Below are 13,331 nucleotides of genomic sequence, written 5' to 3'. Positions count from 1 at the left end.
AGATCCGCCCCATATGAGTTAAAATTTGATATTTACTCCTTTTTAATCAATTTCAACCCGATTTGAATTTGTATATATCATGCTCGCTATTTTGCACATGTGCTTAAACTTTTGTTTTCAATAAAAATCCTATATAGATTCAATAAAATTTAATCCGAATTTATATAAATTTTATTTATGGATCAAGATTGAATAATAAATATTACATTTAATATAAATATTTATTGAAATTGGACTTGCATATAAATGAATCGGTCCGGCTGTCAAAAATTATCCAAATCGGGCCTTTGATTAGATATTACACTGATGAAACTATTTATATAAATTCGATATACATAAATTGGTGGTGTAATAACAATCCAATTTTGTTTTTTCTATCCTTTAATTTCATTTGTTTGAAGTAGCTATGTATGATTCAAATAATTGAAGCAAGATAAGCTTAAGAGCTAATTATTGAGACAATTTAAGCTAACCTCTCAAAGTTTGCTATGTTCCTAGTGAATGAAAACATTGGCCAAAGAGTAGTTAGTTAGTTAGGTTGTAGCTTTCCAAGTGTACTTAATTGGTCTATGCTAAGCTTTGAAACATTGGCTATGGACAAAGAATGCAATCAATCTAGTGTTATATGACTCAAAAAGGGCTCTTAACCCATGTGAGATACTCTCCCTTCATCACTAAGTATTGTGTGACACCTTTCTTACTTCGAACTACTTCTTTTCTCCACTTTATTTTTGTGTGTATGTTGTTTCTATTAATGAGATTGATGGGGTTGTTTTTGTCTAAATTGAATTATAGAATTTGTTTGAGATTCATGCATTAAATTGTATGATGGGTCTAGTATAGAGAAGATATTTTTAGAGTGGACCTTTTCATTTTTTAAATTTAAAGGAAATTTAATATAAATATATAGGTCCAATCACCAAAAAAAATATCAAATCTTTGCGAGTTTTATCAGTTATATATAAATCTTTACAAATAGGTCCATTTAACTCGTTTCAGCATATTCGATATCTTTCGTAGCTATTTATGTCTGCCACATTACTGTCAACTCAACCAATTGCTGACGTGCCAACACTCTTGATCACTCATAATCCAATCAAAGCACATGACAACCCACATAATAATCCAACTCAATTTCTAAATAAAACTAATTAATTATATTATTATAAAATTAATATATATTTTAAAAAATTAATATTTCCTAATTAACTATTAAACTAATTTAAAATTATAATTAATTCGTCCACTAAAACGAGTCCCTAAGATTCGTTCTACTAAGCCGAGCCCCATAAGGTTTGAAAAAGAGCGACACTCCAAAAAATCTGCATAAGATTTTATCTTATTTAATTTTGGACTCTTTGTCCGAATATGACTCTGTCAATCTAGAAAACTCTATAATCATCTAAAAGATAGACATTCTAGAAAAAAATTGGAGAATCCTAATTCAACTAGAAAAATATCTAGGTAGAACCCATTCTCAATTTCTGTACTTTTTACCTTTTTTAGTTCGTTCTTGGTTTATTTTATTGTTTAATTAGTCTTTATACTTTATTTTTGCACTGTCCTATGTAAAATTTGTTATTTATTTAATACTTGTTTAAGTTTATTTTTTGTTTACTTAGTCCATTTACGGAACCATTATGAAATATGATTATAGAGGGACAAAGTGTACAATTTTTTTAAAAAGAACCAAGCAAACAAAAAAATAAAAAGTATCGAGACATGAGGATGAGTTCTCCCGTATATCTACGAAGAAATAGAAATTCTAATCTTATTCGAACTCTACTAGGTATACCCTCACTACTATAAAAGGAGCATGAGTATGCCTACTATCACACGTTATCATCAATAATCAAACAAGCTCTTAAGTTATTATTATGATCAAATACTAACTTAATTATCAGAGTGCTAATCAGAGAAGATGGTGATGAAGGAAGGAACCCAGGAGACCAAAGTAATAATACTCGTAGCAGGCATGAAGAACAAGTAGATAAGAAGGCTAACCCAAGAAACAATGCTTGAAGTAGGCACGGAGAGCAAGTTATTGAAGAGGAGGTTCCTACAAGATGCAAATGGACCGAGGAAGTACCGTAAAAATCAAATCAAACCAAACCATATAGGTTGAGGAGAAGCGCAAGAGATCAAGAGAAAGAAAAGAGAGAATCCTCTAAATCTCCTTATAAAAGCAAGGCTACATATGTGGCTAAAGAGGACCATGAAATTTTTTGCTAAGTTTTGAAAAAACTCAAGGCAAAACAACCGGATTTGGATGACCTGATACTAAAACGTTCGCCCTATCTCTTGAAATAATGGAGGATAAAATTCCTATCAACATGAAGTTTCCAGCCTTACCAACCTTTAATGTCTAGGGGATCTTAAAGATCACACTTCGAGATTTTATACGACAATGCGATTACATAACGTGACTGATGTTATCATGTGCCAAATCCTTCCAACAATGCTTATGGGCACCACACAAAGATTGTTCAACATGTTAAATCTCGGTACATTAAAAATTATACTACACTATCTAATGAGTTTTTGAGCAAGTATCTGACCAATATACCAGCTAAACCTACAACTAGTATTCTTAGAAGTTGAAAGCAAGAAGAAATAAAAACCCTTCGAAGCTATGCGGAGAGGTACAATAAAGAGGTTACGAAAATCAGCAACCTTAATTTCATGGCTATTGAAGCTCTCAAAGAAAGCATGGGAGATTCAGAAAATTGGTGGATAAGTTGCTAATAAATAAACCAACAACTTTCTCAATTCTGATGGGGATCGCCAATAAGTATTTTGAGTCAGATGAAGGGAGAAGGACCATTCACAGAAAACAAAGGCCAAAGAATTCAAGCAGGAGAAGCCAAAAGAAAAGCAAAAGTCAAAAAAATGAAGAGAGAAACCACATGCATGAGGGTAGCCGGAGGTTCGCCCCATACAGCAAGTATGATAGTAGAGGAGATGCGAGGAACTATACACCCCTTAATACATACAGGACTGAAGTCCTAATATGGATAAAAGAAAACGGGAGGAACGTGAACTGGCCCCCAAAGATGCAAGCACCACAAAGAGACACGAAGAAATTCTGAAGATTTCATGATGAGAACAGGCATGACAGAAGAATGTCGAGAACTTAAAATGGAGATCGTGAGAATGATTGAGTCAGGCGAGCTTAAAAATTTATCGCACGAAAAAACAAATATAGCGAGCACCGGGGAGAAAAGAGGCATAAAGATGAAAAATCCAAATAAAAGAAAGATGAGGAGAGATCTAGTAAGGTCGTGAGAACAATTCAAATGATTAACGGTGGAGGGTCAAATAGCTCTTATGCCAAAAGAAACAAATAAATTAAATATTAAGGAGTCGTCCATATCGGCATCAACGTTCAGAATAGAAGATGTTGAACATGTCAAAGGACCGCACTAATCTAAAATTGGAATATGGAGAGAATTTTGATAAATGAAGGAAGCGCAGTAAATCTGTTGAAGACAAAACACATAGTTGTGACTCGCCAAAGCTACAAACTGTACCCGAGGAACATGATCACTAACAAACAAGGGACAACATAGCACATGGTAGTATGAAACGAAATCCAATCCATGCTTATCTATAAATGACAACCTGAACATATATAAATATTTGATATACTAGAGGGGACTGGTGATAACACATTATAGGGGCGAAGCAACCTCACCGACATGCACTGTCGCTAAGTCAAACGAATAACCGACAAACTTTAGACAGGTCTGCCGAAATAGAGCATATAGCTAGTGTCTAGCAAGAGGCTATCCGAGATGCATAATAGGGTAATCGAGATAAAGCATATAGCTAGTATCTCGGTGTATTATAAGTATGGCAACCAAGATAAACTATATAGCTGATATCTCGGTAAACACCTATCTCGGGAAGTATATATGTCTAACAACTTTCGGGAATTATAGAAAAATCTCTGACACACGAGAATGTCTCCGCCTTACACGTATCTGACACACAATTCGAGTTATAACAGAATGTGCCACCGCAGCTAACAGAAAGTGAGGACCAAATAAAGAGGAGAATCTCAACAAAGTTGCATGGGTTGGCCTCTATAAACCGCCTTATGTGTAAACTCTAAAGGTATTTTTTTTATTCATCATTGTTTACTTTCTCTTCTCTTTTATTTCCTTCACTAAACTGAGTTGAATGTCGGAATGGACAGTTGGTGAATTCCATTGGCATTCTTTTTAACCTTTATTTTCTCTATTCCGAGGTCTCGAAAAGCTTGAATAACCTGTTCGGCTATCTTGTGGCTTATCGTATATTTTATAAAAATTCAATTGAATTTTACAAAAATTATAAAATTATTTAAACACGCTCTTTTTAAAACACTAAGTCAAAGTACTAAGCTCATTAACACCATAAATAAATTCACATGTACGAAATGCACAAATAGCAATTTGTGAATACATATGCCGGTCACATAAATGATATGTGTCATATAAATGACTTTGAGTTGTTATTTTGTGAGACTTTGAATCACTATTTTTGTGGACTTTGAATATTTAATAAAAAAATAGATAATAAAATAATCAATGAGCTATATTCAAATAATAATGTTGATGTCAGGACAATTGATATTAATTTTAGGGCAATGTATATTATAATGTTTTATCAGCGTTTGTTTCAACGAAAAATAGTTTGATATTTTAATTTATCAAAACATAAAAATTTGTGACTGATTTTGTTAAATTTTAAAATCTATATTGTAATTACAAAATACACTAATATTTATAGTTAATTTATACTTAATTCAATTTTAAAAGTTCTATTATAGAGTTTATTGTTTATCTTTTTTCTTATATTATTTCGGTTTTAGGTTATCAATTTTGGATTTATTTTTATCTTGAGTCCTTTTATATTCATAATTTTGGCTTATAATTTAAAAAAATGCGGATAAATAATTTGATTAATTATTAATGAATTTTCATATATTTCTTGATCTAAAAATATAATTTTACTGGCTAAAATTTTATAATTTATAAACACTGAACCAAAAATTATACTCATAACAATTAAAGTTTAATATACTTTATTTATCAATAAAAGTTTATTTTTTTGACCCGAAGTTAGCACAAAGATCAATTATATAGCTTTGAAAAAAATACACTATGAATTTAGTATATTGGCTCGTTATACCCTTCAATTTAAAATTGTCCAATAACATTTTACTACATCAATTTCAATATGTATAAAATACTCTATTTTTTTCAGCATCTCATGTAAACGGATAAAACAAATTAAAATATTAAATTTGTGATGCTTTTTGTAAATCCACAAATATACCCTTAATTGATTTTTTTTTCTTCCTAAAATTCAGAAAGAAATGAGACGTTGCTTATTCTATAGTCTATGTTTTCATTGAATCTCTACTTTTTCTAATTTATTTTAAAATCGACAAATTTTGCTGGTTAATAAAATAACATACTTTTTTCAATTAATAAATATATCAATTTCATAAAATAAATTATTATAATTATAAGCTCAAAAAAAAATCACGCCTCCAATTACCATTGCCAGCTCTTTTTTAACAACTAGTTTCGCATTACGTGCTATGCACGTGTCTCGTAACGTAACTCGTCAATGAACATATTAGTAAATTTAGTATAATTATATCAATTTTTATTTATAATTAATATTAAATTAGTTAAGAATTTTTGTAAAAGTAAATATAATATATTCTGTTATAAATTTTTTTTCATATTGAATTTCTTTTGATTTTATAATAAACATAATAAACATAATTAACTTAATTTTATTAATTTATATCTTTAAAAATAATAAAATAGAAATTTAAGTAATAATATATTGACAAAATACAGTATTTTAATTTTGTATTTCAATCAAACTAAAAGATAGATATTCCTACTAATTTGGAGACAATTTAATTATCTTTTACATACTAAATACTAAAATGGAGATAATTTAGCTATCTATTCTAATTAGGACTTTAATTACAATAGTTATTAATTAAATAACTAATTTGTTAATGACTATAAAACCTTTATTTAGTTTAAACTGAAAAGGATTATTCGGTAAATTTGTCTGTACCCCCATCCGTATTTTTATATATAGTATAGATAGATAATGCAAAAGCACATTATTATTGCTCAAGATTTACCACTTTCCCCCGACTTACCAGGAAAAGTCCCACCCCACTACACTTATTTTACTGATTTTCTCTTGAAACTTCCCAGTCTCATAAGTCATAAGGCCAAAAAGACCCCAGTAAAAGTAAAAATTAAGAAACCGAAAGTAACACAGACTGACAGTAACATTCACTCACGGTAAAGGTTTTGACAAAGAAATCCACATTTATTTATTTTTTTTATCGGCAAAAGAATTTTATAGCAAAGGCTAAAAATCCACATTTGATATAAAAAAAAATTAAAACACCCTTCATGTTTAGCTCTAGGCCTGAATCAACCCCTCCGGGACGCGACAAACTTGCTAAAAACACACTTCACATGAACTCAAAGTGTGTTTTTGGCCAAATTTGTCACGAGGGATTAATTCGAACTCCGAGCAAAACATAAGGGGCCTTTTTAAATATCTATTAAAAGAGTTTCAAACTATGAAAATTTAGAGAATTATATTTTTGATTCATACATTTATAATCTATCAAAGTTAAATATAATTAATTAAAGTTATTTAATTTTAATTAATTAAAATTATTTAATTTTAATTAATTAAAATTATTTAATTTTAATTAATTAAAATTAAATAACTCAAAATTTTAAAATTAAAATAAATATATTAAAATAAATTATATTTATAATTATAATTGGCCTAATTACTTAAAAAACCTCACCTTCTAACATTTTTTCGTTTATACCCGACCTAGGAAAAAGTTCATTGTACTCTATTTTTTTTTATTTTCTACCCTAAAGCATTAAATTAAACTTCTTTTATTTAAAAAAATTTAAATTAGTTCTTCAATTTTTAACCTATATTCTAATTAGACTTTAATGTTATTTATATTACAAAAATACCTTCTTTAAAAGAAATTAAACTTATAATATAATTATTTAATCTATACTAAATATCAATATTTTTTAAATACAAAACCGGCCACTCCTTGAGCAGCAGGTCGCCGCTCCTTCTTCTGAAGGAGGAGCGGCAACTCCTTCATGAAAGAGGAGCAATTTTTTCTCCTCCTTCATGAAGGAGGAGCACGGGTTCCTCCTTCTTTCGAGGACATAATATTTTTTTTAAAATTGCAGCGGTTCATAAATCGGAGGAATACGGTGGTGGATTGGGAATATTTTTTAATTTATATAGTTTTTTAAATAATTTTTTTAAATATAATTACTTTTAGAATTTATTTAAATATTTTTTAAATTGAAGGACCTATTTATAATTTTTCAAATCAAAAAAAAATAAGATAACTTTCTATTTAATTATTTTTAATGTTTTTATTCTTATACTAATTAAATTGTCAAATTTTTTAAATAAAGGATAGAAACGAAATAAAAAATCAAAAAAAGAGTATAAATGAACTTTTTTCTATATCAAAATATAAACAAAAAATACTATAAAGTAGGTTTTTTTTTTAAGTATTTAGACCAATAATAATTCATAGTTAAACCTATTTCACGGCAACAAATAAAATTACATTAAAATAACATAATATACATACATATATATATTTATAAATTTAAATAACTGTAATAAAAATTACCAAAAAGAAACAAAATCCTCAAAATGGACATTGTTAGTCCTTTCTTTTCAACTTGCTCATTAACTTGGTAGTGAAAAATTAACAATAAACCATAATATTACAAGTTTTCCTTTTCTCACTTTTACTTCTACAATTCCTTTTTTTTTATGAGTGGAAATGTTCATAAACAGGAAAAAAAAAGCAAAAAAAACTCTATAATATATTTATAGGTAATTTAAGCAGCAGCTACAGTGCCTGCTCTTGAAGGATAATTCTGAGCTTTAGATGGAGAATTTGATGATTTATTCTTTAATGCTTTCATTGAAGAAGATAAATTCCAATTCTTTTCTTGAGCTTCATCTATTTCAATTTGCTCTTGTCTACACTCTTCACTACAAAACGGAGTGTCCCCTCTGCAAAAATCAAATTTCAAAATAATTAATTTTCAAAATCAAAAATTAGATCTCAAACTTTTTCTAAAATTCCGAATATGGACGACCCGTAAGTCCACATCGTGACAAATTCAAACTATAATAGCCAGCAGTCCAGTTTCAACCACTCCGTATGTTAAAAAGAGGGTCAAACCGCGACTAAAACACCCAGATAGCTGACACTTAGACCGCTAGACTAAATCCGTGCAGGCGATATTTATAATTTAGTACCCTAAAAATATGATTTAATAATTGAAAATTAAAATTTCAAATTTGAAAAACAAGAAAAAGGAAGAATTATTAATTACCTGTACATGAAGATGTCTTTATTACCCCCGAGAGGTTTCTTGCAAAGAAAGCAAGATTCTAAGAAATGAGGTTGATGATGATAAAGATAGTAATCTTCAGATCTGGCGTCGTAAAATCTAACAGATCTCGGAGAAGAAACAACCGACGAAGACGGCGACGTCATACTCTTCATACTATTTCTCTTCCCGTAGCAACACAGTGACCTGGAGAAAAACGGGTGGTGGTGGTGGTGATTTTGGCCGGAAATTCCAGCTTCCATACCGGCGACAGAGGCTAATCCGTCGTCTTCCTCGATAAAACACGGCGATCTTCGTGTTCTTGAAGAAGAATTACTTGAATCCATTATAATTTTCTTAGATTGATTGCGTTTTTGTAGTGTTAATTTGAGAGAAAGTGAGAAGTTTTGGGGTTTTTTTTTTAATAAAGTGAAGGAAATGGGCAAGTTTTTATAGCTAAAAATGATCAATTTTTTGGACTATAATATAAACAACGGCAGGTTTCAAGAATCCGTGCAAGTGAATCCACTGGCGTCTGGTTTATGACTTTTATGCCGTTGTTTTTATGATAAATTACGGAATTGCCATTGTGGTTGAGTGTTGTGTGCTTTGGTAGAATGGCTTGGGAGTAATTATAGGTAATGATGAGGGGTATAATTGATATATGTAATGTGGGTTATTGAGACGGTAGATCTTTATTCCACTAACCCCACTAGTGGCGGAGAAAATAACGTCTCAAATAGAAGCCTTTACGCTCCTGCACTGCGCGTCTATTGTAACGTTCTCTTACACCACTTGAGTCAAGGGGTTTATTTGTCATTTTAAATATTTATTTGGGCTAAGTTTTTTGTTTTTTTATTGAAATAATCATAAATTTGGTATATCAACTTCATACAAGATTACAATTTAGTGTTTTAATGCAATCGGAAAATTAGTGACAAAATATTTATTCGGGCTAAGTTTTTTATTTTTTATTTTTTGAAATAATCATATATTTGGTGTATCAACTTCATACAAATTTGCAATTTAGTATCTCAACTTTAAGTAATTATAATTGCATTATGCAATCGGAAAATTAGTTACAAAATATGTTCGGTCGTAGAAACAATATATTATTAAGGAGGCGAATTATAGGAGAAAAATATTCTAATTGATATTTTTTTCATACTAACCAAGATATTTTTTTATTTAATTTTTTTTAAATAATTTGTATTTTCGATCAGTTTTTCTAATACAAAACGGAGCCGAATTGCATCTACCTATACATAATTATCTAGCCGAAACAGACCTCTTGGGCGAGAATTAATGACGGAACACCATATAAAATCTCACATCTCCAAAAAAACAGTGACCTAGCTTAATGGCCTATAAAAAAAAGGTAAAAATATCACTGCTCACGAGTATATTTTATCTTTATTTTTTTCATTATTTTAATTATATTACCCCCACTACTGACTTAAGTACAGGACCGGAGCTTGGCTAAAAATCCAAGTCTATCTATTTTTGTATTTGCAAATTTGTCATTCGGGTCCAAATTAACGACATTTGAAATATGCACCTATTGGATTATCTTTCCTAATTATATCTATCTCATGAAACTGAAACATGTACAATTCCTTACGAACTGCAGAGATTCCATAAGTTTGTTTTCTAATGAAGACAATCAAAACTATAAGATATGACAGAATACAAAAAAAAAGTCTGAAACTAACAACATATTAAAATACAGAAGAATACTCGTTATGAAGACAATACATAGAAACACATGTCGTAAACAACTATAACTGTTTTTAATGTTGTTTAATTAAAATTGAGAAATTTGGTTATCGCCGCTTGTATTTATATAGTCCACTGACCAAATAAATAAATCCAAATGTTGAATGAGAGTTTCCATTATTTTCAAACATTTTAACTATAACAATTATAATCTAATTGATTTATTTGTTTCAACTACAGACAAGATAATTTAAAAGTTTAGATATATTTTATTTCAACTGGCTAAATAGATAAATTATTTTTTTGCAATTAAAAAAGTTTAGATACAATTTGAAATCCCATTAGATGTTGGATTTATCTATTCATTGAGCCTATTTTATAATATGTTTTTTAAGATAATACTATTTAACATTTTTATGATTAAGTGAATTAAATATATTTAGTATCAGAACATAAACAACATTATATCAATTAGCAAAAATATACTAAAACAAACTATTTTAACATTAAACAAAATTATTATTTAGATAGATAAATGTTATTTTACTAAAGCAGAAGAAAATATAATAAATAACCTTTCTAAGAAAAAATAGCTTAGTTAAAGAAAAAGACCAATATTTTATAATGTTTTATATTAATTTAAAATATTTTGAGGTTCAATCTAATAGCAATGTTTCTCGACGTGCATTTTGATATAAAAAGAATTCAAACGCTAATTTTTATAATATACCCCAAAACTAATTAAGAAAAGTATTATTTCTCCTTATGCAATTTAATATAACTTTTGCAAAAAAAATGTAAATATTTATTAGAGAAAAGATATTTATTGAAAAAGAAGAAGATATTTTTGGAGAAAAAGAATATTGTTAAAGTTTAGGTGCACGCTCCAAAAGTGAGAGTAAAGATACAAAGTCTTTCCAAATAATAAACAAAAATAATTAATTAGTGTTTTTCTTCCAAAACCATGGGTTTCATTTCCACTTTTTCTCTTCCACCTTCTTCTTCACTCCACCAACGTACACATCACTTTGTCCTTTTTTTCTCCCTCAATTTTAATTTTATTTCACTTTCCCTCTTCTCTTATGGGACCCACTACTCAACCCCATGAGAGCATTATTTTAAAAATTAAATCGGACCGATTGGTTCAACCAATTCAGCTGTAAATCGACAAACCGTTATATTTTAATGAATTATTAAAATAGTTAGACCGGAGAAAATATTTAATTTTATAAATTTAACAATAAAGTATTCATTTGAAAAATTTTACTTTTTATAATCACCCAAAAGTGCTTCAGCTTTTTTTTTATTATGACCTTAATTTTCAAAAAAATTAATTTTAGGTCATTTTCATTTTTAATTATAACCATTATTCATATTAAAATACTAAAAATTCAACTATATCATTTATATTATTTTATATTGTTCTAATAATAAATTTTAAAAACAAGGCAATATGAGAAGTATTTTTGTGTCCTTTTTCACTCAAATTTAAATATTTATAATTGAAAGTGAAAATTAAAATGTACTAAAATTGAAAATTTTAAAAAATGCGGTCATAAAAAAATAAAAAACATGAATTTTTTTGGATATATAATCGAATAATTAACTTCTGATGATCCTCGTGAACAATTAGAGTAGGTCTATTTTTGATAAAAAAAAATCTCCTTTTCTATCCTTCTTTGCAGCCGGGTCAAAAGTTTGATAGAAAATTCTACTTCCAATAATAATCGGTAGTTAAAAGAATTTAATAAATTCTTTTTAATTTTTATATAGCGTAAATTAAGATTTTTAAAATTAGATGGAGCAAGTAATATTTAAAAATATAAGTTCATTTATATTGACTAAAATTAATTGTAAGATCTTTTTATGAGAAACTTGTTTAGAATATTTCTTTTTGAAATATAATTACTTATACACCTTTTTTTAATCTATTTATATCTCATATCTTTTTTATTTGCATGAGCTACCTGCTTTAAAGTTATAATTTTAAAAATATTTTTTTCTTTTGTTTATGTTTTATGTTTTTGTTTTATAAATTTTTGTATTTTCTGGTAGTGTTTTATGGTATTTTTATGATGTGTTTTCTATAGTGTTTTCTATAGTGTTTTTTTATAATGTATTTATGGTGTCTTTGCATGTTTTTAGTGTAAATACCCCATAAAACACAAATCAATTTGTTTATATGAAATCAGTGACAAAAACACAACGAAAATATCATAAAAACATAAATCAATTCGCTTTGGTTCGGCTTTATGTTTTTAAGAGAAACCATTTTTAAAATTATTTTGGTTCAGCTAATAAAATTATTTTTAGAAACGTGGGTACCGACTAAAAATATAAAAAACGGTCAAAATTATTGTAATTATATCTTAAAAGTATTGTATTATATAAATAATTTTATTTTTTATTTTAATTCAAACTGATAGATTAATGATTAAATCCGTTAGACTATGGATCAGTAATCAGGATGCGTATTTAGTTCAAACCGAAGCTAATAATTTTTTTTATATTTAATATAAAACTGAACTAAAATCCCGAAAAAGATTAATTTTTAAACCTGAATCGGCCAGTTCAATCAGTTTTTTGATCCGATTAATATTAAAATCTAACTAAAAAAATAGTAGAATTAAAATCAAACCAAACTAAACATCCGAATTTTATCATCACTTTAGTTTGGTTTAATCAGTTTTTCCACAACTCTATCAGTAACCACAAGTTTGTTAACTGGTTCGATTTTTAAAGCACGGCTCATGAGACCCCACCTTCCTTAAAATATTAATTATTCGACCCCGCTTGCCGAATGCAGACCCTACCATCTCCAACTCTAGCTCATGAATTTGATTAGTTTTGTATGATTATGATGAATAATTATGGGGTGTGTGTGATGGTATATTTTTAGCTGTTTTGCTTTTTTCTTTTGGAAATTTGGGTATTTGGGTTAACGACAAACTTGTGAGCGATCATCATGTGATGTTATAATTCTATTTCTGTTTTCTGATTTATGTTCTCCATTTTTCCTTTTTAACCTTATTACCCCTTTTCTAGTTTGTCTATTAAATACTAGTTAAAGTTAAATTTACATTATTGGAAATCGAAAATTTTCAAAACTATATTTAAAAAAACTACAGTAGACAAGGAAAAACAGTTTTCCAAAATATTAAACAAGATATTTATAAAAATACT

At 28.3% G+C, this 13,331-nt stretch overlaps 1 protein-coding gene across 1 annotated transcript; it reads right to left on the bottom strand.

The window, feature by feature from the left end:
• Positions 1 to 7,730: 7,730 nt before the first annotated feature.
• LOC126671007 (FCS-Like Zinc finger 2) lies at positions 7,731 to 8,894 on the bottom strand. The gene is made up of 2 exons (XM_050364697.2): positions 8,436 to 8,894; positions 7,731 to 8,109 (listed from the first exon to the last, which is right to left on the bottom strand). Exons 1-2 carry the CDS (start codon positions 8,777 to 8,779, stop codon positions 7,932 to 7,934), a joined length of 522 nt encoding a protein of 173 aa, XP_050220654.1. The 5' UTR covers positions 8,780 to 8,894; the 3' UTR covers positions 7,731 to 7,931.
• Between the last annotated feature and the right edge of the window lie 4,437 nt (positions 8,895 to 13,331).

This window comes from Mercurialis annua, linkage group LG3 (genome assembly GCF_937616625.2).
Source record: "Mercurialis annua linkage group LG3, ddMerAnnu1.2, whole genome shotgun sequence".
NCBI lineage: Eukaryota > Viridiplantae > Streptophyta > Magnoliopsida > Malpighiales > Euphorbiaceae > Mercurialis > Mercurialis annua.
Note: the sequence above shows the minus strand (reverse complement) of the source record. Positions and strands in the feature narration are given on the sequence as shown.

What these genes read in the sequence shown, in the direction of transcription:
- LOC126671007 (XM_050364697.2), bottom strand. Translation starts at nt 8,779, where the DNA reads ATGGATTCAAGTAATTCTTCTTCAAGAACACGAAGATCGCCGTGTTTT. An exon ending in AAAGACATCTTCATGTACAG is followed by an intron (nt 8,110 to 8,435) that starts GTAATTAATAAT and finishes TGATTTTTGCAG; the next exon opens with AGGGGACACTCCGTTTTGTA.